This window comes from Macrotis lagotis, chromosome 1, assembly GCF_037893015.1.
Source record: "Macrotis lagotis isolate mMagLag1 chromosome 1, bilby.v1.9.chrom.fasta, whole genome shotgun sequence".
In the NCBI taxonomy this organism is placed as follows: domain Eukaryota; kingdom Metazoa; phylum Chordata; class Mammalia; order Peramelemorphia; family Peramelidae; genus Macrotis; species Macrotis lagotis.
The window spans coordinates 834,795,449-834,822,517 of NC_133658.1; the positions used below are offsets into that span (position 1 = coordinate 834,795,449).

The following is a 27,069-nucleotide window of genomic DNA, read 5'->3' on the forward strand; positions in this document are numbered from 1 at the left end:
GTGTTTGTGTTAAACTGCAGGCAAAGGGAAGCTCTCAGCTATCTCTGCATAGTCAGGCCTGCTGGTGTGTCTCTGTGTTTTGGTTGATCAATCTTTCCATCCTCCTTTTTCAAAATTGGATCTTTCTCTTTTACAAAAACTCATGATTTGGTGCCAAAAGAACGAATTTTCCTGAAAATCATGGTTTTTTGGGGGAAAAGAAGGGGTTTCTATTATTTCCTCTTATTTTCTATTGTTTCTTTCTTGGTCTGATGGACTTAACAGGGTTTTATTTACTGATTTGGCAAATTATCCATATAAGGGACCTAAAAGAAATTGAAATTGTCCCTAAAATTAATGTATTGACAGGTCTTAATTAGCATGTTAAAAGAAAAAACTAATAATGATAATTTAGATTAAAGGTCTCTCTGTGTTGCTCCCACAGCAGCTCTTCTTTAGTCTCCTCTGACCTGGAGATCTAACAAGATACCACTGGACCTTTTGGGGGGAATTTTGGAGGGCTAAGGCAGAGCCCCTAAAATCTCACAAAACAGGATCTCTAAACAGTGCTGGTTTGGTGAGTTCTCATAAAATAATTAAGTGTTGATTTCAGAATAAAGAATGGAAGCTGAAAAATCTTATTCTAATACTCTTCCTCAGAAACTGCAGAAAGAAAACTTTTTGTTTTGTTTTAATAATAATAAAAGAAGAATATGTATAACATGCATATATACATATCTATATATGTGATAAGGACCTATAAGTCTAGATTTTGGATTGATTTAAGCCAAAATTTAATTCTGAAGGAAAAGGTAACAGGACATATAAATAAAGAAATGTATTAGAGCTATATGATCACCTTTATAATGAGATAACCATACATGGATTGATTTTCTGAACATCATTAAATTTATATATTGTTTAACTTGAGAAATTTTTTTAAGGTTGGAAAATACATAATTTGAATCATGGTATTGTGATGTTCACAAATGTTTTATGTTAAATATTGTTCAATAATTGGAGTTAAAATATTGTGGTATTAATAAACAATGAATGAAGAAAAACTAAGTTTCTTAAGTATTATTGTTGCTTTCTGTAATAATAGTTTTTGATATTTGAACCATGAATTTCATAAGATTGTTAAGTACAAAGAAAATCTTATAATCATAAAGAAAAAAGGATTTTTGATACCATCAAGTCATAAATCTTTATCAAAAATTTTTCTGTAAGGAAATCTGATGAGCATTTAACAATTTTAGCAACCTGATTTTAACTTAATTGCCAATGAAAGGGTTAATTATGTGATGTCACTTTTTTAAAGCCAACATTTGAAAGGAATTTTGCTTAAGGTGTTATAAGAGTAATTTAGTTAGGTATATTGTTTATAAGAGCAATTTAGTTAGGTATATTTCTCAATGTCTTAAACCAACAGACCTTCCTGTGGTACATACCTTCAAGTTGAATGAAGGTGGTCCTTAGAAGCTGTGTGATAATTGAAATTTATTGCCTGTGAAGAATTTGTGGGATTAATTTATAATACCAAAAAAAATTTTATACTAATTTAAGTTTGATAAATTCCAATTTCAATTTTTTGTTTTAAGATTGAATAAAGAGATGTCCATCACTTTACCAGTTCATAATTAATATATCATCCTTTTTAACATCAGGAATGTTTATTGCTGTTTAAAAAAAGAGGACTTAGAAAAAGACTTTTGTAAAACTTTTTATGCAATTTGTATAAGGTCTACTAAATTTTCAAATCTGTAAACTTATTTATTGCAAATAATATGATATATGTTTATAGCTGTCATAAAAAATGTCCAGAATTAAGTCCAGATTTAAAAACAGGAAATCAAAGTAAAGGAAATGAAGGGGGCTTATTGTATTACAGTCCTTCAAAGTATACAGATTAAAATCTTTTCTCCTCCAGGAGCAAGCAGTAGGGTATGAGAATAACAAAAGACTAGGTGAGGTTTGAGTGAGAGGGAGAAAAAAGTGAAAAGGAAAATAGCCAGGAGACCTGGCTAAGAGAAAAAGCCATAAGGATTGGCTAAGTCCCAATAGATGGAATAGAGGCCCATGGTTTCTCCAGTGGGCCTAGGCCAGGAGCATCTAGTCTAACTTAGAAAGAAAGAGAGAGAGAGAGAGAGAGAGAGAGAGAGAGAGAGAGAGAGAGAGAGAGAGAGAGAGAGAGAGAGAGAGAGATAACCATCTCTGCAAGGTAAAGGTAGGGTGGAGAAGAAGAGAAAAGAGGGGGAGGAAAAGTAAAGTCACTCTTGTTTGATGTTCTGAAACAATTCCTTTGAGATCATGGATATGAGAACTTAATCAGAGAAACTTGCTATATAGATTTTTTTCCTCCACTTCACTATTTTCCTTCTAATCACAATTGCATTGTTTGGTTGGGCAAAATCTTTTTTAAAAAAATTTTTTCTGTAATCAAAATTGTCCATTTAATCTTCCCTGAACCTCTGTATTGATTGTTCAATCATCAACTCTTCCTTTTCCCATAAATCTGAGAGTTAATTTCTTCCTTGTTCTTCTAATCATTTTGATTTGACATTCATATTAAGGTTATTTCTCCATTTGGAACTTATCTTGGGATAAGTTAAGATAAACCTAATTTCTACCAGAATATTGTCCAGTTTTCCTATCAGTTTTTATCAAATAGTTAGTCCCTTCTTTTGAGTCTATACTTTTATAATTTTTATTACATATGAGTACTGTATTTGTGAAAGCTATTTTCCACATCTATCAGTGTAAATTTATGTTTTATTGTTTTGTTGAATTCTATGATTCTATATCTTGTTTTCCTCAGGTTAATCTAGCCTCATATTTCTGATATAAAACTAATTTTGGAAAATTGATTATTGTTTAATATATTACTGTCTTCATAGAAGAGCTGGGAGGCACAATCATGGAATTCCTTCAAAGTGTCTCTTCCACAAGTACAAAATCTGATTGACCAACAAAAAGATTAGAAAAAACTCCTTTTCCCTACCCTTGTCCAGGTGAGGCAGGGATATGTCTCCTCTTTTCCTCCATTGTACATGCCTCCCATTCTCCACATTTAAAAGAATATCATAAACAACAATTCCTATAATGTTATCTGATAAATAAAATTGGGATATAGGAGAAAGGACATTGAATTTGGAGCTTCAGAACTTGAGTTAAATTATCCCCCTTCTACCCTACCACCATCCTCAAAGTCGTTATCTAAGAAGGAGATAGTTATTCCACACTAACCATTCCAGACATTTACTAATTCAACTATTGAAAAATTATTTTATACAGCTAGAAAAAAATTCACCTGAAAGAACAAAAGATCAAGGATATCAAGAGAATCTATAAAAAATGTGAGGGAAGGTAATCTAAGCATACCAGAACTCAATCTATATTTAAAAAGCAGTAATTATCAAAACATTATGATACTGAGGGCAGCTAGGTGGTGCAGTAGATAGAGCACCAGTCCTGGAGTCAGGAGTACCTGGGCTCAAATCCGGCCTCAGACACTTAATAATTACCTAGCTGTGTAGCCTTGGGCAAGCCACTTAACCCCATTTGCCTTGCAAAAAACCTAAAAAAAAATATTATGATACTGACTCAGAAATAGAATTATGGATTGATAGAATAGATTGAGTACAAATTACATTACAATAAATCAACCTAGAACATGATAAGCACAAAGAGTCAAACTTTTGGAGAAAAAACTCATTACTTGACAAAAATTGCTGGGAAACAATATGGCAAAAACTAGGCATAAAATAACATCTCACACTAAGCTAAAGTCAAAATGAGTACATGATTTACACATAAAGGGTGATACCATAAGCAAATTAGAAAAGCGTGGAATAGTTATGTCAGATCTATGAATAAGAGAAATTAAGACTAAAGAAAGTATAGACAACATCACAAAATCCAAGGATCCTTTTCTAACTATCCATGAATTCTACCCATTCTCCACTCCATTCAGTTACTACAAAAAGGGACTCTATCTCTTTTGTGTCATGGATCCCAGAAAAATGTTTTTAAATGAATGAAACAAAGTAAAACATATCAGATTACAGAGGAAACCAATTATATTGAAATAACAGCCATAGAAAAGTTTAAAACAAATTCAAGGTCAATAATAAATTCAAGGACAATAATACTATCTATCTACATTTCAGTGAGCACTCCTTGTGGTTTTCAAGAGGCTCAAATAAAGTGAATTGTTGAAAGGATATGTGCTTGTTCATCAGTTTTACTCCTTCTAGTTATAAGTGTGTTTCTAGATAGCGCTTTCTCCTTCAGGGAGGCAGGCAACAAGCATATATTAAGCTCTTACTTTAAGCCAGATTCTGTACTAACTGCTGGGGATATAAATAGAATTAAAAAAGAAAGAAAGTTCCTGCCCTCAAGGAGATTATATTCCATTGGGGAAACTCATTTCCCCATGCCATTGATTATATGTCCTTCATCTGTGACAGTCTATTTTTAAAAATCTGAATTCAATTCCCCCCACTCTTCTTTTTCCCTCCAAGTTACATTTATTTGATCATCCTTGTGAAAAGTTGACCTTATAGGTTCTCTAATTCTTCTTTCAATGGTCAGCAGATTGAGAGTTCTTAATAAACAATTATCCCATTAAGGGGCGGCTAGGTGGCACAGTGAATAGAGCACCAGCCCTGGAGTCAAGAGTACCTGAGTTCAAATCCGGCTTCAGACACTTAATAATTACCTAGCTGTGTGGCCTTGGGCAAGCCACTTAACCCCATTGCCTTGCAAAAACTTAAAAAAAACCCACAATTATCTCATTTAGATCTAGAAGCTTGTTAACAATGATTTAATTACTAAGTTTTTAATAGGTATTTGAACCAGTTTTCTTTCTTAAATTGTACTTTTCAAAGTGAAATTTTATATCATATGCCTGAGCATGTCATCTACCCTCTGCCTAAAATCCAGTGGTTTCCAATCATCACTATGATCAAATATTTTTAAAAATTATTTTATTTTCTTTTTCCAACTATAGGCAAGGGTAGTTTTCAACATTTGTCCATTTGCAAACTTATGAGTTCCTCCCTTTGGCAGCAAATAATCTGATATCAGTTGTACATGTACAATAGTGTTTAGAATATTTCCTTATTAGTTATGTTATGAAAAAGAAATTAAAACTAAAGGGGAAAATCCATAAGAGAGAAAAAACCATAAAGTTTGAAAAACTGGACATAATAAAATTTGCTCTGCATTCAAACAACATTATTTTTTCTCTGGATATGGGTGACATTTTCCAAAACAGGCAGGATCAAATATTAAATTCTGTTTGACTTCCAAGTCCTTTATAACATATGTCACCCATCACACCTTTTCAGTCTTCTTTCACCTTAAATGCTCTCTACTTTCCTTTTTCTTCTCCCCCCCACCTCTACTTTATACATGTGACCAATAAGCTTTTTCTCATCTTCCAAAACCAGTCATTTTCACTGTCTATGCTTCTTCCCTGGGATGCTCTTTCTCCTCATATATGCCTCGTGGTTTTCCTAGCCTCCTTCATTCCTAGCTAAAATTCAACCTTTCCTGATATGGGTGACATTTTCCAAAACAGTGTCTTCTAGTGTCTTCTCTCTGTTGATTATCAACAATTTAACATGTATAAAACTTTTCTGTATGTGGCTATTTTTACATTGTCTTCCCTGCAAACTTCTCAAGAGAATGGACCATCTTTTGCCTTCCTTTGTATTCCCATGGCCCAGTACAGTGGCAGGCACAGAGAAAGGAACTTAATAAATGTTTATTGAAATGATGTCTTTCATTGCCCAGGAAAAGATGAACAGGTGGGGTCTTGGGTGGGAGGTTGACATTTGTGGTGGTGAATCAGAACCAAGCTTCAGCCATTTCAGAACTGACAAGAAGGTGTTTTGCTAAAATTCCATAGGTTTCCTATGGAAATAAAATATAATTTCCTAAGTAGGTAATGGCTGGAGGAAAGAAAACATATAGTAAGTGTGAAGGGCAAAATGTGAAAACAAAATCTTCTAGTGGTCATGAATTTATTGTAAAAAGGGAGCAAGTTTTTTCATTAGGAACAATAAAAGCTATGTTAAGTGGCCCATGTGCTGAAAATGAAACCAATTAGGCTAACTTTTAGAGAAATTCTATCCTGTGTTATCAAAGGCATACATAGATTTTTGCTTACAATTTTCCCTGCACTAACAGTTCTCCAGAGATTTCTGAATTCCCAATTGCACCTCAAATGGGAATATAATTGCTGAAAGCTACAACCTTCCTAAATTGCTAAATAAAATAAATGTTAACTTTTTTGGTATTTAATATCTGCTCTTTAGTTAGAAACTTTTTGCATATAGCATGTTGTATGTATGTGTGTTGGGGGTGGGAGTGGGATCAAAAGTTGTAAAGTGTGCTGCAAAGCAGTTGATTCCATTCTTATATAGAGAAATCTGAGTCAAAATTTGTTTTTGATTTCAGTAAAAAAAAAAGACATCTTCACTTAATGAGAAATAAACAAACATGCCAATTAGTGGACAGCTATGCCTTATCCTTATAGATGTGGTTTTAGATAATAAAACAAGGATTATAGCAAGGATTACAGTAAGTACTTTAAATTTAAGCAAATACTACAGGTTTATACTGGTTAAGTATTTTTTAGGAGTTTTGTTTGGTTTTGGATAGGTAGGGATTAATTTAAATCTGTCATATCCTCGATATCTAATGTTAATATATAACTATTTTGCATTGTCAACTTCTGTTTATAAATATTATAAATAATGTTTATAAACATTACTTTTACTCTCTTGAATACATAAGAACTCATCTTATGCATCTTTTGATAAACTGAAATCATATTGTCATATCAGAATGTATCTACGTAGCTGTTTCTGTCACACAACTTAAATGGTATCATTATGGAGAATTGTTATAGTTTTTGTTGTAGTAAATTTTTAAGAACTTTAACCAAGTTATTACATAACCATTATATTACATAATTTTGACTCTAAAACTTAGAGATACAAATATCCTTACTGAACAATGCAAAGTACTGTACTAGATGAATAATCATCTAGATAAGAAAGCTTCCTTTGTGATTTACTTTTCACTTACTATATTAGTAAAAGATAGTAAAATATGTAAATCTATTAATATAAGATCAAGGCAAAATTTACCCAAACTCCCCACAAAAAAAGAAAAATCTAAAATTGAACCAAAAAGAGCAATCAAAATGATCCTTAAGGGACTTAATATGTGGAATACATGGTAGTCTGACACAAATTGTGATAGTGATTTGTGGATTCATTTTTATTGTTGTCAAATAATGTCTTTTTAGTATTTGGTGGTTCTTTATCATATTGCTGATATTAAGGAACTAGACCTATACATAAGAAAAGTAATATCCTTTGATGACTACTCCAGTGTAATAAGGCTTGTACTTAGTTAAAATAAATATTACTTGAACTTTTAGAATTATGAAGGACAAATAAAAACTTCAGTCTGGGTATCTCTTTTGTAGGGGTTTAGTCAAAAACATGAAGTTTGAATTTCAGTTTCCTACTTTTTCAAATAACAGAGAAATAATTATACAAATGGAAAGTTAAATAAATTGGAGAAGGAAATGGAAAATCACTTCAGTATCTTAGAAATATAAGATTTTTTTCTTTATTTATATTTCAATTACAGGGTTAAGATTCGGGGCAAAGAAGAAACTCTAGAAAAGGAGATTGTGAAATGGACCGTAAATATAAAATCATCATCTTCATCACAATAATAGTGATCATTGTGATCTTTGTGATCATTACGCTGGTTATGCTTGAAGTAAGTGTTTCATGTTGTTCATGGATATTCAGTATGAGGTGTCAGAGGTGATCCTCATAAGACCAAAAGTTCCAACCATGGCAACTTGAAAGCCAGGATTGCAGATTAATATGGAAGGCCTGAGAAGACATGGTTTGAGCCCCAGCAGGGTTTTGAACTTGGAACTGGAGCTGGGCTATAGGGACAAATAATACAAGGCAGGAAAAACTCCCCACTTTCCCCTACCCCAGGCCCATTTCTCTGTACCAAGTGAAAAAGAGATGGGCAAGATCACCTTTTATCACTACAAGTTCATGAACCACACTGGGCTAAGCAGTTATGTACACAGTCAAAAAGATGGCAGAAAGGGAGAGATTAGTTCTGTCTCAGAAGTTTTACAGGCAAAGGCATCAAGTAGTTGGCCCTCGACATATGGGAAGAATGCAGCAGGCTATATTCTAGACAAACTTGACATGCTCAAAAACTGGTTTTACATACATACACACACACACATGCAGTCTTATATATATATTTACACATACAAACACATTCTGGATCAAAACTTTGACAGTCTAACATTCTTTTCTTCAATGCCTGCTCTCTCACTTTACCTCAACACTCTCAAAGAATCCCTACTTTCCTTCTGAGCACAAGGTCACCTGGCATTCCTGATGTCTTGGATTTTACTGTTCTTTCCCTAATGAAGTTACTTTGTGTATGATCTGTGTATGTTTTATACAAGCTAATCCCTTTTGTAAGTGTTGTTGGAATTCCATTGCTTCTAGGATAAATACAGTCAGCATTTCAGGGCCTCCCTAGTTTGGGTTCTACATGGGTTTTCTGAGAAAGACAGTGATATGGTCACTCATTAGTCACATTTTTAGTCCATGTGATTAATTAATTTCAAGTCCCACAGACCAGGCCGTTATCTAGTCCTCATCTCCCATCTTGTCCTCAAGCATATTGAGAGACCTTGGCAAATACATCTATCAGCAATGTCCTTTCAGAGACCGGCTGAATAACCTGCAGAGATTTATTACTGAATAAGGAAATAGAAAGGGAAACTCTTAATCTCAATTAATAATTGACTCAATATAAAAGAGAAATAACAATTTATCTCACAATGTATTTTGTATTTATCTTATTTGCATATAATTTGTATTTTTTCCTCCTCTGCAAGTTCCTTGTGAGCAAATGCTGCATTATTTTATATTTATTTGTATTTTCAGTGCACATAATGGGCACTTAAATGCTTGTTGATTTGATTTCCCTGCAATTTATTGAGAATTTACTACATTGTTAAAAGCTTGTGATTTGCCCAGAATTATATTGCTGTGAATCAGAGACAAGAGTTGAACCTAGGTCATTCTTATTCTAGAAATAGTCCTCTAATTATTATGCAATGCAGCTTCTTTCATTTGAGTGTCAGAGGGTATTGGATCTGTAATCAGGAAGATCTGTTAAAATGCCATCACAGATAATTACTAGGTGTGATCCTGGGCAAGTTACTAAACTTTTCAGTGCCTCAGTTTCTTCAACTGTAAAATAAGGAGGCTGTACTCTAAAGGTCTTTCCAGCTCTAGGTCTTTGGCTCTATAACTGTCCATAGGGAGAGATATAAATCAAATTTGCCCCAAAGTATTTCATATTTTAGTCTCATTCCTTGTCAGGCCTTTATGAATATTTCTTGAATTCAAAGAAACTTATATTCTAACCATATTTCTAACATAAGGGTTTGTGCTTTGGATTATCATATGATCATCAAATTCCATAGGAAAACATGGAATGGATGAGTTCACTTCAAACCCTTACTAGATGGGCAGTCAGATTCTCTAGAACATGACTGACAAGTGTTTCCTTCAAGAGTTCTTGGGGGGACAGTTAGGTGGCACAGGGAATAGAGCACTGGCCCTGGAGTCAGGAGGACCTGAGTTCAAATTCAATCTCAGACACTTAATAATAACCTAGTTGTGTGACCTTGGGCAAGTCACTTAGCCCCATTGCCTACCAAAAAAAAGCCTTAACAAAAAGAAGAGTTCTAGGGGATTCTGAGGCGTTGAGTGCCTTCTAGTCCTATAACTAATGAATCCACCATCTTCCCCTAATATCAATAGCTATTTGGTATCTCCCAATATCAATCTGGATATTTGCTTTCTCATGAATTAACTATTACAGAGGGATATTTACTGAGAAAATATAAACATTAGAGTGTAAAAATTTCAAATCCTGAATCATATTCTTCTTAATAATTTAAATTCATAGGGAGAATGGACTTACAGTAGTACTTCCAAAACAATTTCTCTATAACCTCAGCCAAAGGTGGGTAGTGCTTCCCAGTTCTGGGAATCCTTTTAAGTCACTTCTGAGTGAGGCACACCCAACCCTTGATTATAGGACTCAGGTCAATCCCCTGCTGCGCTGGTTCAAGCAGGGCTGGCTCCTCATCAGGTTTGGATACAATGGGTACCAGTAGACAGTGCTCTGATTTTAGTTATCAAACTCTCATGCTTCTGTTGATCTTTCAAGGCATTCAAAATGATGACCTATTCTGTTCTGTCTGTGATGCTCAGTAACCTAAGATCAGAATTGAGCAACCTTGAGAGAGGAAGAAAAAGAGGTGTCCCAGCCACATAGCAGATGTCCAGGTGGAGAGTGAGGCAGGTGGCAGCAGCAGTTGACCATTGCTATTTCTATTATCTCTTTCTCCCCCTGGAGTTCACTCCAAAGATGCCAAAGGAATAAAGAAAGATTGGCTTTGCTTTTGTATGCACATTCATTTCTGACGCAGGAACCAATTAAAAGGCTTTTCATCCCCAAAAGAGTCAAAGGATACTTGTGACACTGGAGAGCTAGTAAATGTTTAATAACCAGTTTTCTGGGGGGAATGTAATTTTGACATTTTGTTTAATTTTCTTTATTAACATTTTCGTCATCACTTTCTTAAGTCTAAATAATCACCAAAACAATAAAGCAGGCATTGATTTGTAGCATTTGTTGATTTCCAAGGTGTAAATGCTCACACTAAAAATGTAATGATTGCATCTCACAAGCAAGTTTTAATTGGCTCCAGCACACCCCTGCCTGTGTCTCTCCATGAAACATCCCAAGAAATAGGCTCACCAAGACATGGTGTGGTGTCAGGCACATGCTGTACAGAGTGGATCCTTATTGGACAGTTCTTTACACTAATCACATAGCAAAAGCAGAAAGTCATGAAGAAGAGATTATATTACAAGTTCAGTGTATGACGGATTCAGTACTAATAGATTCAAGTTAACTGTTTTTTTTAAAAATTATATTTTACCTTCAATCATACACAAAATGAGAACTTCCATAACATAGTACAATAAAAATGATTACACATGTAGAACTTGCTATTCCCTTCAAATATACAACAAAATTATCATTCAATGTTCTTTTCTTTTTCCTTCCCCTCCTAACAATTGCAATTATTAGACATGCACACATATATACACATATATATATACATACGTATACATACATACAAATATTTATGAAATTATTCTATTTATCAATTCATTCTCTGAATGCAGATAGTATTTCGCTTCATATCCTTTATTTTTAATTTGTGTATTTATATGGTCAAAATGACTTAATTGTTCAAAATCATTCTTAAAACAATAATGCTCTTACTGTATATAATATTCTATTCATCCTGCTCACTTCATTGTTCATCATTTCTTTCAAGTCTTTACATGCCTTTCTAAGATCATCAACATTTCTTATAGGACATAATATTCCATCAGAATCATATACCACAATTTATTGATGGCATGCCTACAATTTTCAGTTCTTTGCCAGCACAAAGAGAGCTACTATAAACATCCCATTCACATTCAAAGCTATTACTGTTTGTAAATTAACTTCCATCTTATTTTTACTCACTATTTTTTCTCAGCCTTTAGCCATCTCTCCCCACTCTTCTACCTCACTACTTCACTCAATCCAACAAGAGGTGCTCTCCTCTCCCTATCTCCCCCAAACAATCATCACACATCTCCAAAAGTCCCCATTCAAACCTTTTCCCTATTTGCCCAAATTTCAGTCTGCTGACCCCTCTAAATTTCCTCCCTAACCCAGTCCCCCAGTTTTCTCACTTCTCTACAAGTTCAGAAGACTTCTACATCCTTCCAGATGTACACTTTATTTCCTCTTTAACCAGTTGAAAAACTAAAGTGTCAGCAATACTAGTCTTCTACTCCTACCAATTTTCTTTGTAACAGTTCTTACTTTTATGCCCCATTTTTATAATAGAATTACTCCCTTGTAATTTCCCCACCCAATTTTCTTTCTAGAATCACTCATCACACCCAACAGCACAACCTTTCAAACCAGCATAAGTTGGGTATAATTCTAAATGTTACCTGATTTTGCCCATTTTGCTTTTTTTCTCTTATAACCTCATAACCTCACAACCTTGCTGAAAACTATCTCTCCTCAGACCCTATTTGCCAAGATTTCCCCATTACCTTGGTTTTTCACTCCTCCAGGACTGTCTGGGGAACAGGAGTTGTTTCTGGAGTCTATCACAGGATTGTAGTCAAAGCTAGAAGAATCTCAAAGGTCAATAAGTTACACCATCTGTTTGGGGGTGGAGGGCAGTGGAATAAAGGGACCAGCCCAAGATCACACAGTCAGATAATTATTAAGTGTCTGAGGTCAAATTTGAACTGAGGTCCTCCTGATTCAGGTCAGTGTTCTATCTACTGACCCACCTTGATGCTCTGAAATCTCCATTTCTTACAGATGAGAAAGCTGGGATGGGGAATGACTTACCCAAAATAAGATAGCATCATGTATTAATCTTAGGGTTCTGATTCAAAGTCCATTGTTCACTCCAAAGAACCATTCTGCTCCCTAGCAAAGAGAGTCCTTGGATTTGACCCAACCCAGGCAAATGAGATACTGCCTTCTCAAGTCCTTAACCCTTGTTTCCCTAAGTCATTGCACCATTGAAATATCTTTAAAGTTTTCAATATACCCCAGCTGAGTTTGTGATTCACTATGCATATGACTTAATTTTTTTTTTTTGTATTTTGGGTGGTCAAATAAAATGGCTCCACCCTTAGGATTGTGAAATATAGGTGTATGTATATGAGCAAGTACAAATACATATGTGAGCTGATGTACAAACAAATGAACCTGCAAGCTTCCATTTTTATTCATTATCAGAAATATTAATAGTTAAAAGCAACCTGGTTGTAGCTGAAGTTTCCTTTTTCTCCTCAGAAAAACAAATTTTACATGAGCTTTGAACATAAGACTTTTGATGACCAATATAAGGGATGTGAAACAGAAATGATGATAAAAGCAGAAGAGTTTTTGGCTAAAGAAAGGGAACAAGACAATAATTTTGATGAATTGTGGAAAGAAGCAGAGGAAAAATGGAAGACACTGACTCCAAATCTCAAAGAGAAACGCATTCAAAAACCTTTTGAAATTGCTGTCATTGCCTACACTAAAAAAAGTTCATTTCCTAAAAGGTTTAATGAAGAAGTCAGAACTTGTTGTAGCTCTACAAAAGACTATGAGAAAAATTTCCATTATAAAGCTTTCCATTTTTATTTGACACAAGCCATCCAAAATCTTGGAGGAGTATGTACTACTGTTTTCAGGGGCATACCTCAGAGATCCTATTCTGTTAAGACAAAAGAAATGCGCTTTGGTCGATTTGCCTCATCATCTAAGAACATAAAAGTGGCCAAAGAGTTTGCAAAAGACTCAGGGACTCTCTATTACATCTCCACTTGCCTTGGAGCTTCCATTCAACATTTATCATACAATGTCTCACAAGAGGAAGTGTTGATCCCACCATATGCAGTCTTTGATGTCTCCAATTTTAAATACACTTGCATTGGACTCAACAATGTCAACCTAAAGAGTACAACTAACTGTAGTAATTTTAATTGTGCATTCCAGGGAGGTGAGTTGGGGAAGAAGGGGGTGGGGGGTCTGACAAAGGGGATGAGCAGTATTTGCAGAATCCAGTCTGGTGGTCAGAGTAAGTAAATTATCGTTAAAAATGGAAAATTACTGATTTGTGTAGGATGTGTGTAAGCCCATGTCCAAGATATGCACAGATTGTCTAAACATATTGAACTCTGGCTCTTGGTTTGGTGGGAGCAGAAATTGATAGATATGCTATGAGGTGTGGAACAATTTCTTAGGAGAGGTGGAGAGCCAGAACAATGCCAGCACCAATCAACTATGGGGGAGGAGAAAATAGGGCAAGAATGGTCAGGAAGGTGCTAAGAGCACCATGAGGATGGGCACTCTTTTTCCAAGTCTTCAAAACCAATATTGGACTAGAATTAAACCTGTCTCTCCCCGCAAATATTGCTATTCCTTGGGTTGAAGGGGTGGGGGTGGTAATAGATTCAAAGTAAAAGAGGCATTGCTCTCCCTTTTTACTTAGGCTTACCAGTTCTGACTCTAACCACCAGATACTTGGGAACCAAAAGACCTTCACAAATAGCAAACAGTAACTAAATTTACTTAACCTAGCAAAATAGCAAGAAAAATTAGAGAAGGTAGACAGATGATGACATATCAAAATGAACACAAGAATAAATAAGATTTTTAGATAAGAATGAGAAGAGATCTCACTTAAATTAAGAGAAAGATTTCAATCTCATATTGGGGAAAGTGTCTTTCTTTTCCTTAAATGTTATTTTTACTTTCAAATCCTCTCCCTCCCTGTACCCCTTCCCAATAATTGAAAAGACAAGAAATCAAGGAAAAGTTTCTGTTCTCTATGGAGCCAAACTAGAAATCAGGGACATGTTGAGGAGCTGGATTCCCCTACATGTCTGCAGTATTAAAAAATCATTCTCATCTTTCTCTCTCTCTCCCTCCCTCCTTTTCTCCCCACTCCTCAGTCTCTCTCTCTCTCTCTCTCTCTCTCTCTCTCTCTCTCTCTCTCTCTCTCTCTCTCTCTCTCTCTCTCTCTCTCTCTCTGTCTCCCTCTCTTTGTCTCTCTCTGTCTCTCTCACACACACAAACAAGCATTCTCTCTCTCTGTTTCATTCTGCTGGACTGAGAACTCACAAGTCCACATTCAATCACTGATATCTATGAACAGTGACCACAGACAAACCAACTAACATCTCCAAGCCTCAGTTTTCTCATCTGTAAAAGGAGGATAAAATTCTTTTAAAGCAAGATCTTTCTGACTCCAAGTTCAGCATTCTAACCTCTATTCCAATACTGCCTTTTGAGATCTACAAATAAAATAGAAAATACTGAATTTGAAGTCAGATGACCTGAATTCCAATCTGGACTATGATATTATCACTATGTCCTTAGGTGTATCATTTCTCCAAGATACTGAACCTCAGTTTCCTCATTTAGAAAAAAAAGTCAGGGTAACATGAGATTCAGTTTCCATTCAGTGCTAAATATATATCTGAATCTTTGATTCTAGGATTTTCAGGGTTTCCTGTCTTGTCCTTTGATCCTTTCTGGAAACCTCTTTTTTGGTAGTTAGGTCATGAGTTGTAATAACAAATGGAAACTACATGTCCAGTTTTGCTTAGTGGAAACAAAGTTCTGGACTAGGATGGAACTGGAATATTTGAGGTCTGAGACTTGAAGACATAACCCATTCCAAAGTTAGAGGTCTAAAGCAGAAAGAGGAAACCCAAGTTGGCTGTTCCTATTTAATTGGGGCATTGCCAAAGCTTTGGTGAGGTTTGCTGTGAGAACTGTGCTAAACTTAGGGCTTCAAGCATGAAATTCTAATACAAAGAATTGATTGTGTTTGTCTCTTTTTCAGAAAAGAAAAAAAACAACTGTCCTAACTCTGGTAAGGAATCTTTCTACCCCTCCATCCCAAATCAAGGCCTCAACCCAATGGACCTATAATGTTTATCTTCTCTCACCTCATACTGGTGAGGAAGAACACCTGGTCCTTCCTCAGGTACAGGATGAGATTAAATATCCAATGGAGATTTCATTGAGACTACAGATACTATGAACCATTTCTCACTCTCAGAATTCTTTAATCTGTGGTATTATACAATGAGAGAGAGAGAGAGAGAGAGAGAGAGAGAGAGAGAGAGAGAGAGAGAGAGAGAGAGAGAGAGAGAGAGAAAGGTTCCCAGTCTCCCAAAAGGTGATTTTCTGATCTTTTAATAATTCTGGGAAGGGAATTAAGGAAAGATTTCCCTCACTGAACTCACTATTCTTTCCTCTTTTTTCCTTCCAGCTCCTGGTAACATCCTGGAAGGGCCTGAACACTTAACTCACTGGCTATTATTTGGTCTTCTCATCCTGTTCTTTCAAGAATAACTCTACCTCTAGATAAGTCTGACAATTCCTAGATCTCACAAAGGGATTTCCTCAAAATGTGGGCCAGGGAAGGGGCATTGATCTGAATTTTAGTCCAGGCATTCTGGTTTTTTTTTTAAGAAAGATTTTATTTATTTTGAATTTTATAATTTTCCCCTTATCTTGCTTCCCTCCCCCTACAGAAGGCAGTCTGTTAGTCTTTATGTTGTTTCCATGGTATCCATTGATCTAAGTTGAATGTGATGAGAGAGAAATTATATCCTTAAGGAAGAAACATAAATTACATAATAAGATTTTTTTTAAATTAAAGGCAATATTCTTTGGTCTTTGTTCATACTCCACAACTCTCATTGGATACAGATGGTATTCTCCATAGCAGATATCCCAATATCGTCCTTGATTGTTGCACTGATGGAACGAGCAAGTCCATTCAGGTTGAACATAATCCCCATGTTACTGTTAGGGTGTACAATGTTTTTCTGGTTCTGCTCATCTCTCTCAGCATCAGTTTATGCAAATTCTTCCAGGCTTCCCTGAATTCCCATCCCCTCCTAGTTTCTAATACAACAATAGTGTTCCATCACATTGAAGTACAATATCAATGTTTGTGAAATTCCTGCATAGAAAGGGGTTCCTGACATCCTTCTGGGCCCTGAGAAACTCCTTAGAAATATAACTTCGACTAGGCACCTCTGAGTCTGAAAATAACCAGACAGGACCCAAATGATTGACTCTGGGACTCACAGATATTCCATAAAATTGCAATATCATTATTTGTGTATAGGCTGACAGGATCAAAATGCTTGATCCTGGGGGTCACAGTTATACCATAAAATTGTCTAAAGATTTACAAAGAACCATTGTTAGCCTAATTATCTTGCTGTATCTGTTAAATTCCAGGACTGCCTCCCCCTTCCCCAGATGTGGCTGGAACCATAAGATAGTAAATTTCAGTCCCTCAAACTTGAGGTAAGCCCATGAATATGTGACTCCCTCTGTCTCAGGAAATATGTTCAGGCATAACACAAAGACCCTGACCCTTTTCCTACTCTGTCTAGCCCCCTATCTATACTGAGTCATATGTTTACATATGTCTATATTAGTATGACAAGAAAATATATCTAACTGCTGTCTTTGCTTCTGTATCCTGCTTGCTCTCAGTACCCCTCTCCTCAAAACACTATAAAAACCCTATCCCCTGAACACTGAGATACTGTCTGATCTGGATACTCTTCATCCCCAGGCAGTCCCAGAAAATTAAAGATCTCCAAACTTATCAAATTTTGGACTCCATTTCACTCTTTGGGTTCAACAACATATATATATATATATATATATATATATATATATATATATATATATACCACAGTTTGTTAAGCCATTCCCCAACTGAAGGACATTCACTTAATTTCCAATTCTTCGACAACACAAACAGGACTGCTATGAGTATTTTTGTGCAAGTGATATTTTTACCCTTTTTCATAATCTCTTCAGGGTATAGATCCAGTAGTGGTATTGCTGGATCAAAGGGTATGCACATTTTTGTTGCCTTTTAGGTATAATTCCAAATTGTTCTCCAGAAATTTTGGATAAGTTCACAGCTCCATCAACAATGTATTGGTGTCCCAGATTTCCTCATCCCTTCCAACATTGATCATTGCCCTTTCTGGTCATATTGGTCAGTCTGAGAGATGTGAGGGGGTACCTCAGATATTTAATTTGTATTTCTCTAATAATTAGTGATTTAGAGCACTTTCATATGACTATGGATCACTTTGATTTCCTCATCTTTAAATTGCCTTTGCATATCCTTGACCATTTTTCAATTGGGCAAGGGCTTGTCTTGTTAAAATTTGATTCAGTTCTAAGTATATTTTAGAAATGAATCTATTGTCAGAAATATTAGTTGTAAAAATTGTTTCCCAATTGACTAAATTTCTTTTGATCTTGGTTACAGTGGTTTTGTTTGTGCAAAAGCTTTTTAATTTAATGTAGTCAAAATTGTCTAGTTTGTTTTTAATGATGTTCTCCATCTCTTCCCTGGTCATCATCTGCTTCACTTTCCATAGATCTGACAGGTAACCTATTCCTTGATCTCCTAGTTTGCTTATAATATTTTTATGTCTAAATTCTGTATCCATTTTGATCTTATCTTGGTATAGGGTGTGAGGTGTTGGTCCAATCCAAGTTTCTGTCATACTAACTTCCAATTTTCCCAAAAGCTTTTACAGAAAAGAGTTTTTATCCCAATAGCTGGACTCTTTGTAACCCATGCATTCTTTTCTTTTTAGACTTTTGCAAGGCAAATGGGGTTAAGTGGCTTGCCCAAGGCCTCACAGCTAGGCAATTATTAAGTGTCTGAGACTGGATTTGAACCCAGGTACTCCTGACTCCAAGGCCTGTGCTTTATCCACTATGCCACCTAGCCACCCTAACCCAAGCATTCTTAACCTGCTTTATGTTCTGGATAGCTTTGAAAATATGGTGAGATCTATGAATCTCTTCTTAGGAGAGTCAATCCAAGTTATACAATACTCAACTAAACACAAAAATTTCCTCAGCTCCTTTTTGGTTTTTGGTAATGGAGTGTGTATGATACCTTCCACACTAGCTGGGTCCAATTTCTTACTTCTTTCACTAATTAGGTGTCCTAAATATTTAACTTCCTGCTCTACAAATTAAAGATATCTCTTTCAAGACCTGAAACCCTGATTCTTATTAAAAAGTTCAATAATTAATGGTGTTTTTAATAAATCATCCACTTACTATAGTAGCTTTGTCCTGGTAATTGAAAGGAAATTTTCTAAAAGGCTCTCCGGGACTTGGCCAAACAAATTAGGGGACTCTATAGAGCTCTCTGTGCAGCAGGAGTACACAGCACCAGAGCTTCTGTTTTCTACCAGTTCTGGGTCTTCCCATTCGGGTGCAAAAATACTCCTGCTGTTCTCCTCTAAGGGACAGTTCCAGAATGTATATATCCTTTAAATCTAATATACTAAACCATTTACTGGAACCAGGGGTCTGACACCATGGGGTGGGAGGGCAAAACTATTTTATTAATTTCTCTTAAGTCTTGGACTACTCTGAATTGTCCATCTTTTTTTCCTAATTGGTGAAATGAGGGGTATTATAAGATGAAATGCAGGATTCAATCGATTTATTCTTCAAAAGCCTTTGTATAACAGGCTTCGATCCCACTCTCCCTTCCCTAGAGATGGGGTATTGTTTTGACCTTTACCACCTCCGCTGGATCCCAGAGAGTAATCTTTATGGGAGTGATATCAATTCTGCCTGGATTGTCAGGCCCTGCCCAAACCTCAGGAAGGATTTTTACTAGTTCCCCCTCTTGGAGCTTTGCCATTTTACTGGGGCATATATTCATTCCCCTTGGTATCAGGGTTATTCCCAACTGAGTAATCAAATCCTTTCCTAGTAACTTCCTTCTAGCTTCAAGAAAAAGAAGTAATTTTCAAGAAGGCTCCTGAGCCCCCATCCTAACTTTGCATTCTTTGGTCATAGGGACCAAAAAGTTTTCCTCTTTTACCCCTGAAATGATCAGTGACTCTTTAGATAACTTTACTCCAGAGGGGACCTGTATTACTGAGGTCTGGGCAGCTCCTGTAACTATGAGAAAGCATTGCTTTTCCATTTTTGACCCTCAAGTTTACCAAGGGTTCTGGGTGGGTGCTAGAGATCCCCTGACTTCCCTAATCCTCATTTGTCTCTATAAGGGAATACACTTGCTGTTCCCTTTTCCTTTTCTGACAATCTCATGAGATGTGTCCTGCTGCTTGGCATTCCCAACACCTGAACGGGACCCTGTTTCCAGAATTTCTATTTGCACAAATTCTCCTTCCAAAGTGACCCTTACCAGTTGAGCCTTGGCCATGGTTCAGTGGTCAAGATTCCTTTTTGTGTTCAGGCTTCCCCTTTCCTTCTATATTATTTACATCTTTCACAGTTTGTACTAAAATCTTAGCTTTTTGTTTCTGTTTCTCTTCATCCCTCTGAGTATAAACTCTGGTTGCTTTTTCAAGGAGGGTGGCAAGAGACTTAGTGTTCCACCCTTCTACTTTCTGTAGTTTACTGCTAACCTCTGGCCAGGCATTTGTAACAAAATGCAAACTGTTTCAGTCTCTGGATCATCTGGGTCAAAACCAGAGTACTTTCTCATGCTTGCTTTTAGTTGGTTGAAGTATTCTGCTGGAGACTCATCTTTTCTCTATGCTACTGAAAAAGCTTTTTTTTCTTTTAACATTTTGTGCCTTGGGCACTGCATTACTAATTCCTGTGACAATTAATTCCCTGAGAACTTGTAAATGTCATCTATAATCCAGGTTATGATGGTCCCAGTGGGGACCTAACCCTCCTCCCATCTCTTTCCTGTCCCCCTTTTTAAGGAGGTAGTGTTTTTTTTAGATCATTCTATATAATTCATAGAAAATTCTGAGTGTCTATCACTTCTAGTTCAGTATATTCTATAGAATAGAGTCAAAATTCCTGAGAGTTATTAGAGTCTTTCTCCCAAGTGGGGTTAAAGCCAGTTACATCCCATTAGATAGCAGTCTCATGGATAGGTCATGAATGTCCATCATTTCTGGCTAGGTATACTCTCTCTGTTAGAGTTACAATTCTCAAGATTTATGAGAATCTTTTTCCCCCATGCTGCAATATAGCCAGCTTCAACTTACTGGATAACATTTATTTTTCCTTTTACTGCCCCCTTTTTCTTTTAACCTTTTCATGTGTCTCTTGAACCTCCTGTTCGATGTTCAAATTTTCTGTTTAGCTCTGATCTTTTCATCAGAAATTTTTGGAAGTCTTCCATTTTGTTAAATGTCCATCTTTTTCCCTGGAAGAGAAAGCCCAGATTTGTGGGATAATGGATTCTTGGCTGCATTCCAAGTTCCCTTGCTCTTCAGAATATCTCATTCCAGGCCCTTCGATCCCTTAATGTTGTTGCAGCCAGATCCTGTGTGATCCTTACTGTGGCTCCTTGATATTTAAATTGTTTCTTTCTGGCTGCTTGCAGGATTATCTCTTTTATCTGATAGTTCTGGAATTTGGCCACAACATTCCTTGGTGTTTTCATTTTAGGATCTTTTTCTGGTGGGGATCGATGTATTCTTTCAATAACTACTTTGCCCTCCGCTTCCATGATATCAGGGCAGTTTTCCATAACTAGATCCTGTAATATTAAGTCCAGGCTTTTTTTCTCTTCATTGTTTTCAGGAAGTCCCATAATTTTCAGGTTGCCCCTCCTCGATCTATTCTCGAGGTCAGTGGTTTTGTTGATGAATTATTTTACGTTTTCTTCTATTTTTTCTATTTTTTGATTTTGTTTAACTGACTCTTGCTGTCTCATGGAGTCATTAGTTTCTGTAGACTCCATTCTTTTTTTTGGGGGGGAGGAGTTTTCTTCATTAACCTTTTGCAACTCCTTTTCCAATTGGTCAATTCTACTTTTGCAGGAGCTTTCCATTTGACCAATTGAGGTTTTGAGAGAATTATTTTCTTTTTGCATTTGCCCAATTGAGGATCTGAGAGAATTATTCTCATTTTATATTTGTCCAATTGAGGATGTGAGAGATTTATTCCCCTTTTGTATTTGTCCAATTGTACTTTCTAAAGTTTTGTTTTCTTGTTCCAAGGTATTAATTGTCTCGCAAATTTTTAAGCTCCTTCCTTATTTCTTCAAGGAAGTCTTTCTGTGCTGAAGACCAGATCATATTCTCCTCAGAGGTTCCAGGTCTCTCTGAGTTAGGGTCTTTCCCTTCCAAGAATTTTTCTATGGATCCACCTTTCCGCTCACCCTTCTTCATTTTGCTAAGACCTGAGGGGCTGGTTCACAGGGTCGGGATCGCTAAAGGCTTTACTCACTGAGTGCAATTTCTCTGGCTGGCCAATAGGAGGTGTTGGTTGCTTTCTCTGGAGTGTCTGTGACCTTGATTGAGGCCTTCTCCTTTTGCTTGAAGGGAGGAGTTGGAGCTATTGAATTCTTTTGCCTTCAATCAATGGAGGGCTTTACCCTGGCCTGAGGTCATTCCTCAGCTGGGCTGGTTCTTCTGCTCACACACCTACGACTGAGGCAGAAGTAGTTTGCATTTGTTTGTTTGGGAGGAGGTCTGAGTTGTAATGGGACTCTGAGTTCCTTAGACCAGAGGAGCCCAGGGATGGTGTCCGAAGCTCTCCTGCTACCCAGCCCTGTCTACAAGCTCCGGAGGGACAGCGCCAACACCAGCATCTCTGCTCCCTCATTGACTCAAGCCCCTGTCTTCTAGCCCCACTGCTGATCCAGCAGGACCGGCTCTCAGGCCCTCAGACTCCCAGTTCCAATTCAGCTGCTAATCTCGCTGATTGGGGCTGATCCTCCCTCTGAGCTCAGACTCACCCACCTGAATTCGGGCCAAAGCTGCTGCCTGAGACAAATCCTGGCTTTTCTTTCTGGGTTCTATGGGTCATATTTCTTTTAAGAGGTTTGTTTCATGTGATAGATGGGGAAGAGATCAGGAGACTTTAGAACTGTGCCTGTCTTCTCCCCGTCATCTTGGCCGGAAGTCCCTCCTTTATATTTTCAAAATTTATTTCAATCACTTAACCTTCTCTCTAAGGGACTGTCTACTAGTTCCTCAGTCTTGTTATTTATCTTATTTACCTGTCTGTATCAAGTGCTTTTAGATCCAAGTCTCTCATGTACAAGTCAGCAGGGTTGCCCCCGAACTTCAGTCAAGCAAATTGTACTGACCCTCTAGGAATCCATTTCCTTCAGATTCCAAGGTCTTACCTCTTTTGGGCCCTATGCACAGAAGTTGCTCACTGCTTGTCTTCACTGGTTGGTGAGGATTTTGCTGTGAATTTGCTTTCCTCTTACTATCGAGTCTATCCACTTCGGGTCACTTGCACAGAGGGGAAACCAAGGCCCCCAGACAATGGCAAACTGCCGAATTCAGGCAGGGGCACATTTTTGCCAAGCTCTGAGAGGGCAATGGCACCCAATAGGCCTGCATTCCCAGGACAAGCCCCCCAAATGTGTGGGATAAGTGTAACCCCTTAAATAAATTTTGGAGATCTCTCAAGGTTATGAAGGAAAAAAAAAGATTTATTTGATTCTTGAAAAGCAGACCCTTACTCAACCAAATCGATGGAAGAGTAAAAAAGGTAATATGAGACATGAGCAACAGGGAATATATGTTGTCCCTAACACTATCCCCTCCAATGACCCATCCCCATCAGTTAAAATTGTCCTCTTCACAATCTTAGCATGTAACCTAATTTTTTTAGAAAAGCATATAATACAGAGACATATGTATCCTCCTGAAGACTCAGCTGATAAGGAACAAAGTCAGTTTGATCTTTACATTCCGGTCATGATAACATTCACTGACATCCCAGAAGTTGTTTGTCAGGGGAGGAGGTGCAAAAGAGACAAAAGAGAAAAACTCAGCTTATTCTAATCTATAATATTCTCCTGAAGAAATATCAGACTTTATCCCAGTCAAGTACATGCTACATGCCAAACACTGGATGCACAAATACAAATGCGAGGCAGTTCATGCCCTCAAGGAACTGATATTCCAACAGGAAAGACAACATGTATAGGGACTGTTGGCCAGGAGAGTCAAAAGATGGAGTGGAAACAGTGCACTTATGTATACTTTTACCCAGAGGCAATGGTTAGTGTTGGATAGGAGTGTTCAGAGCAAGATTTAGAAAGGAAAGAAAAGTGTTTGGAAGTAGAGGCTGGAGGTGCAGAGGAGAGTGAAGAGGAGACTGCAAGGGCCCTTGGCGGGGGGGGGGGGGGGGGTCAAGAGCAGTGGCATGGCCCTGGAAATCCTCTTGAGGAGTGAGGAGCATCAGGGGTCAGGGTGAAAAATGACCAGGAGGAGGCTGAAAGAAAAGGGAAAGTACTTGTAGTCACACAAGAGGGTGATGACAGAGCCAGGTCCAGAAGCTAGGTCTCTTAACTCTGATGGATTCTGTTCATTCCAGTCCTAGGAGTTCCTTGCTGAAGTCTAAATACTTATGGGAGGGGCTGCCATATTAAGGCATTCTCTGTCTTTCCACCTCTGTAGCAATGAGTTGTCAGATCTTTCCCAATGCTACCCAGCAAAGATCTACAGCAGAACAACAGACTGGCCTCTCCATCTATCCAGATGACTCAACTCTAACAGCCCCCAATAAGCTGAACTATCCTGGCACACTGTGATCTTTCCTGATTCTCTTCCCCAACCCTGCTTCGAAAATACTCAACTACATGGTTAACACCTCAGAAGCCTAGACTCCCTCTGCTTTTGTAATTTGGGGATACAGTTAATAGGATTGGACTTGGAATCAGGAAGACCTGAAATCAGCCTCAGAAACTTACTGTATGACTGAGCAAAATACTTAACCCTGTTTGCTTCATGTGTAAAATGAGTTGGAAAAGGAAATAGCAAATCATTTTGCTATTTGGCAACCCAATATCTTTGCCAAGAAAAGCCCAAATTGGGTCACAAAGATTCATACATAACTGAAACCACTAACCAAAAGCAACAGTGATAGAGCAGAGAGTTGCTTTGAGAAGGAAGAACAGGTTTCAGAGGATTAGGGCAAGGGTTCAGTGGAAGGACAGGAGATCATGGTCAGTGAGGGTGGGTCAGAGGAGAGGCTTGGTTTTTCTCTTTCTCAGCAACTACAAGTTTTTTGGTGCTCTCCAGACTCACACAATCCTGGAAGGCAGAATTAAGGAGAAAATAAGAAAGGAAGGAGGACAAAAGCACGAATGAAGGAATGGAGGAAGGCAGAAGAAGGAGGAAGGAGGGAGGGAGGGAAGGAAGGAAAGAAGGAAGGACGGAAGGAAGGAAGGAAGGAAGGAAGGAAGGAAGGAAGGAAGGAAGGAAGGAAGGAAGGAAGGAAAGGAAAGGAATGAAATATGTATTTATTAAGATGCTATTGTATTATAATTATAATTTTATTAGATCCTTAAAACAACCCTGGAAATCACAGAATCCTTCAGTGTCTGAGGTAAAATTTGAATTTGTGTGATCACAGCTCCAGGTACAGCATCTCTGTCCAATGCGACTTATTTCTGCCTCCTTGGAAGGAAAACAAAGAAGAAAGAAACAAACCCTTTATCAACTAATGTATGCCTGTTGGGAATGCCAGGTGGCAAAATAAATAGAGCAGTGGGTCTGGAGTCAGGAAGATTCATATTTTTTGAGCTAAAATCGGGTATGAAATATTTAATAGCTCTGTGACTCTGGGAAAGTCACATTGACCTCAGTTTCTATATCTGTGAAATAAGCTGGACAAAGAAATGGCAAACTATTCTACTTTCTTTACAAAGAAAACCTCAAATGGGTTCATAAGTGTTGAACAAATGTTGCCATGTTTTTGCTTCAGAAAAAGAACTCACAACCATTTGACCCCCAAATAAAGGTGTAAAAATGAAAAAAGAAACACACTGAAGAGGGTGGTATTCAGAAAGAAAATACTGAGGAATACAGATAAAGGGGGAAAAGGGAGGAATAAAAACAGAGGGAAGATGATAGCATGGAGGGAAATAAAGAGTTATTAATTATAACTTTGAATGAAAATGAAATGAACTCTCCCTAAAAACATAAGTGAAAAGCAGAGCGGATTAAAAACTAGAATCCTACAGTATGCTGCTTACAAGAAACTCATTTGAAGCAAAGAGATACATTTAGAGTAGAGGTAAAAGGGTAGAGCAAAATATATTTTGCTTTGGCTGAAGTGAAAAAAGCAGGGGTAGCAAACCTTATCTCAGACGAAGTAGCTGCAAAAATAGATAGCATTAAAAGGAAGGAAACTATATCCTCCTAAAAGGTACCATAGACAATGAAGGGATTTTGATACTGAATACATACATACATATATATACATATATATACATATATATATATATATGCACTCAATGGGATAGCATCCAGATTCTTGGAAGGAAGCTGAAAGAACTACAGGAAGACATAGACAGCAAAACTCTACTACTGGGAGACCTCAACCTCCTGTTCTCAGATCTAGATAAATCGAATCATAAAATAAACAAGAAAGAAATTAAGGAGGCAAATAGATTGTTAGAAAAACTAGATATGATAGACTTATGGAGGAAACTGAATGGTAATAGAAAGGAATATACTGCAGAGGCAGTACATGGCACTTATACTAAAATTGACCATGTACTAGGACATAAAAACCTAATGCTCAATTAGAGAAAGGCAGAAATAGTGAATACATCATTCTCAGATCACAATACAATAAAAATCATATGCAATAATGGGCCAGGGAGATATAGACCCAGAACTAATTGGAAATTGAATAACCTCATTTTAAAGAATGAGTGGATCAAACAACAAATTATAGAAAGAATTAATTATTTTATCCTAGGATAATGACAATAATGAAACAACATACCAAAACCTATGGGATTCACTCAAAATAGCTGTCAGGGGATATATTATATATCTTTAAATGCTTACATGAATAAATTATAGAAAGAGGAAATCAATGAACTAAATATGCAACTAAAAAATTAGAGAAAGAACAAATTAAAAACCCTGAATTAAATGCCAAATTAGAAGTTTTGAAACTTAAAAGAGGAATTAATAAAACTGAAAGCAAAAGAACTATTGAATTAGTAAATAAAACCAAGAGTTGGTTTTATGAAAAAAACCAATAAAATTTATAAACCTCTGGTCAATTTGATTAAAAAAAGAAGAAAACCAAATTGCTAGTATCATAAATGAAAAAAAGTGAACTCACCACCAATGAGGAGGAAATTAATGTAATAATTTGGAATTATTTTGCCCAATTATATGCCAATAAATTTGACAATCTAAGTGAAAGGGACAAATATTTATAAAAATATAAGTTGCCCAGGTTAAATGAAGAGGACATTAAATGCCTAAACAACCCTTTCTTAGAAAAAGAAATTCAACAAGCCATCATTGAACTCCCTAAGAAAAATCTCCAGGGCCTGATGGATTCACAAGTGAAATC

General features: G+C 36.8%; 1 protein-coding gene across 1 annotated transcript in view; it reads left to right on the forward strand.

The window, feature by feature from the left end:
- The first annotated feature begins 7,698 nt into the window (after window positions 1–7,698).
- Window positions 7,699–27,069, forward strand: part of LOC141507386 (T-cell ecto-ADP-ribosyltransferase 2-like) — a 57,109-nt gene continuing 37,738 nt past the window's right edge. The window contains 4 exon segments of the mRNA XM_074214986.1: window positions 7,699–7,785; window positions 13,015–13,708; window positions 15,560–15,611; window positions 15,613–15,703. Coding sequence (XP_074071087.1) covers window positions 7,699–7,785; window positions 13,015–13,708; window positions 15,560–15,611; window positions 15,613–15,703 — 924 coding nt within the window.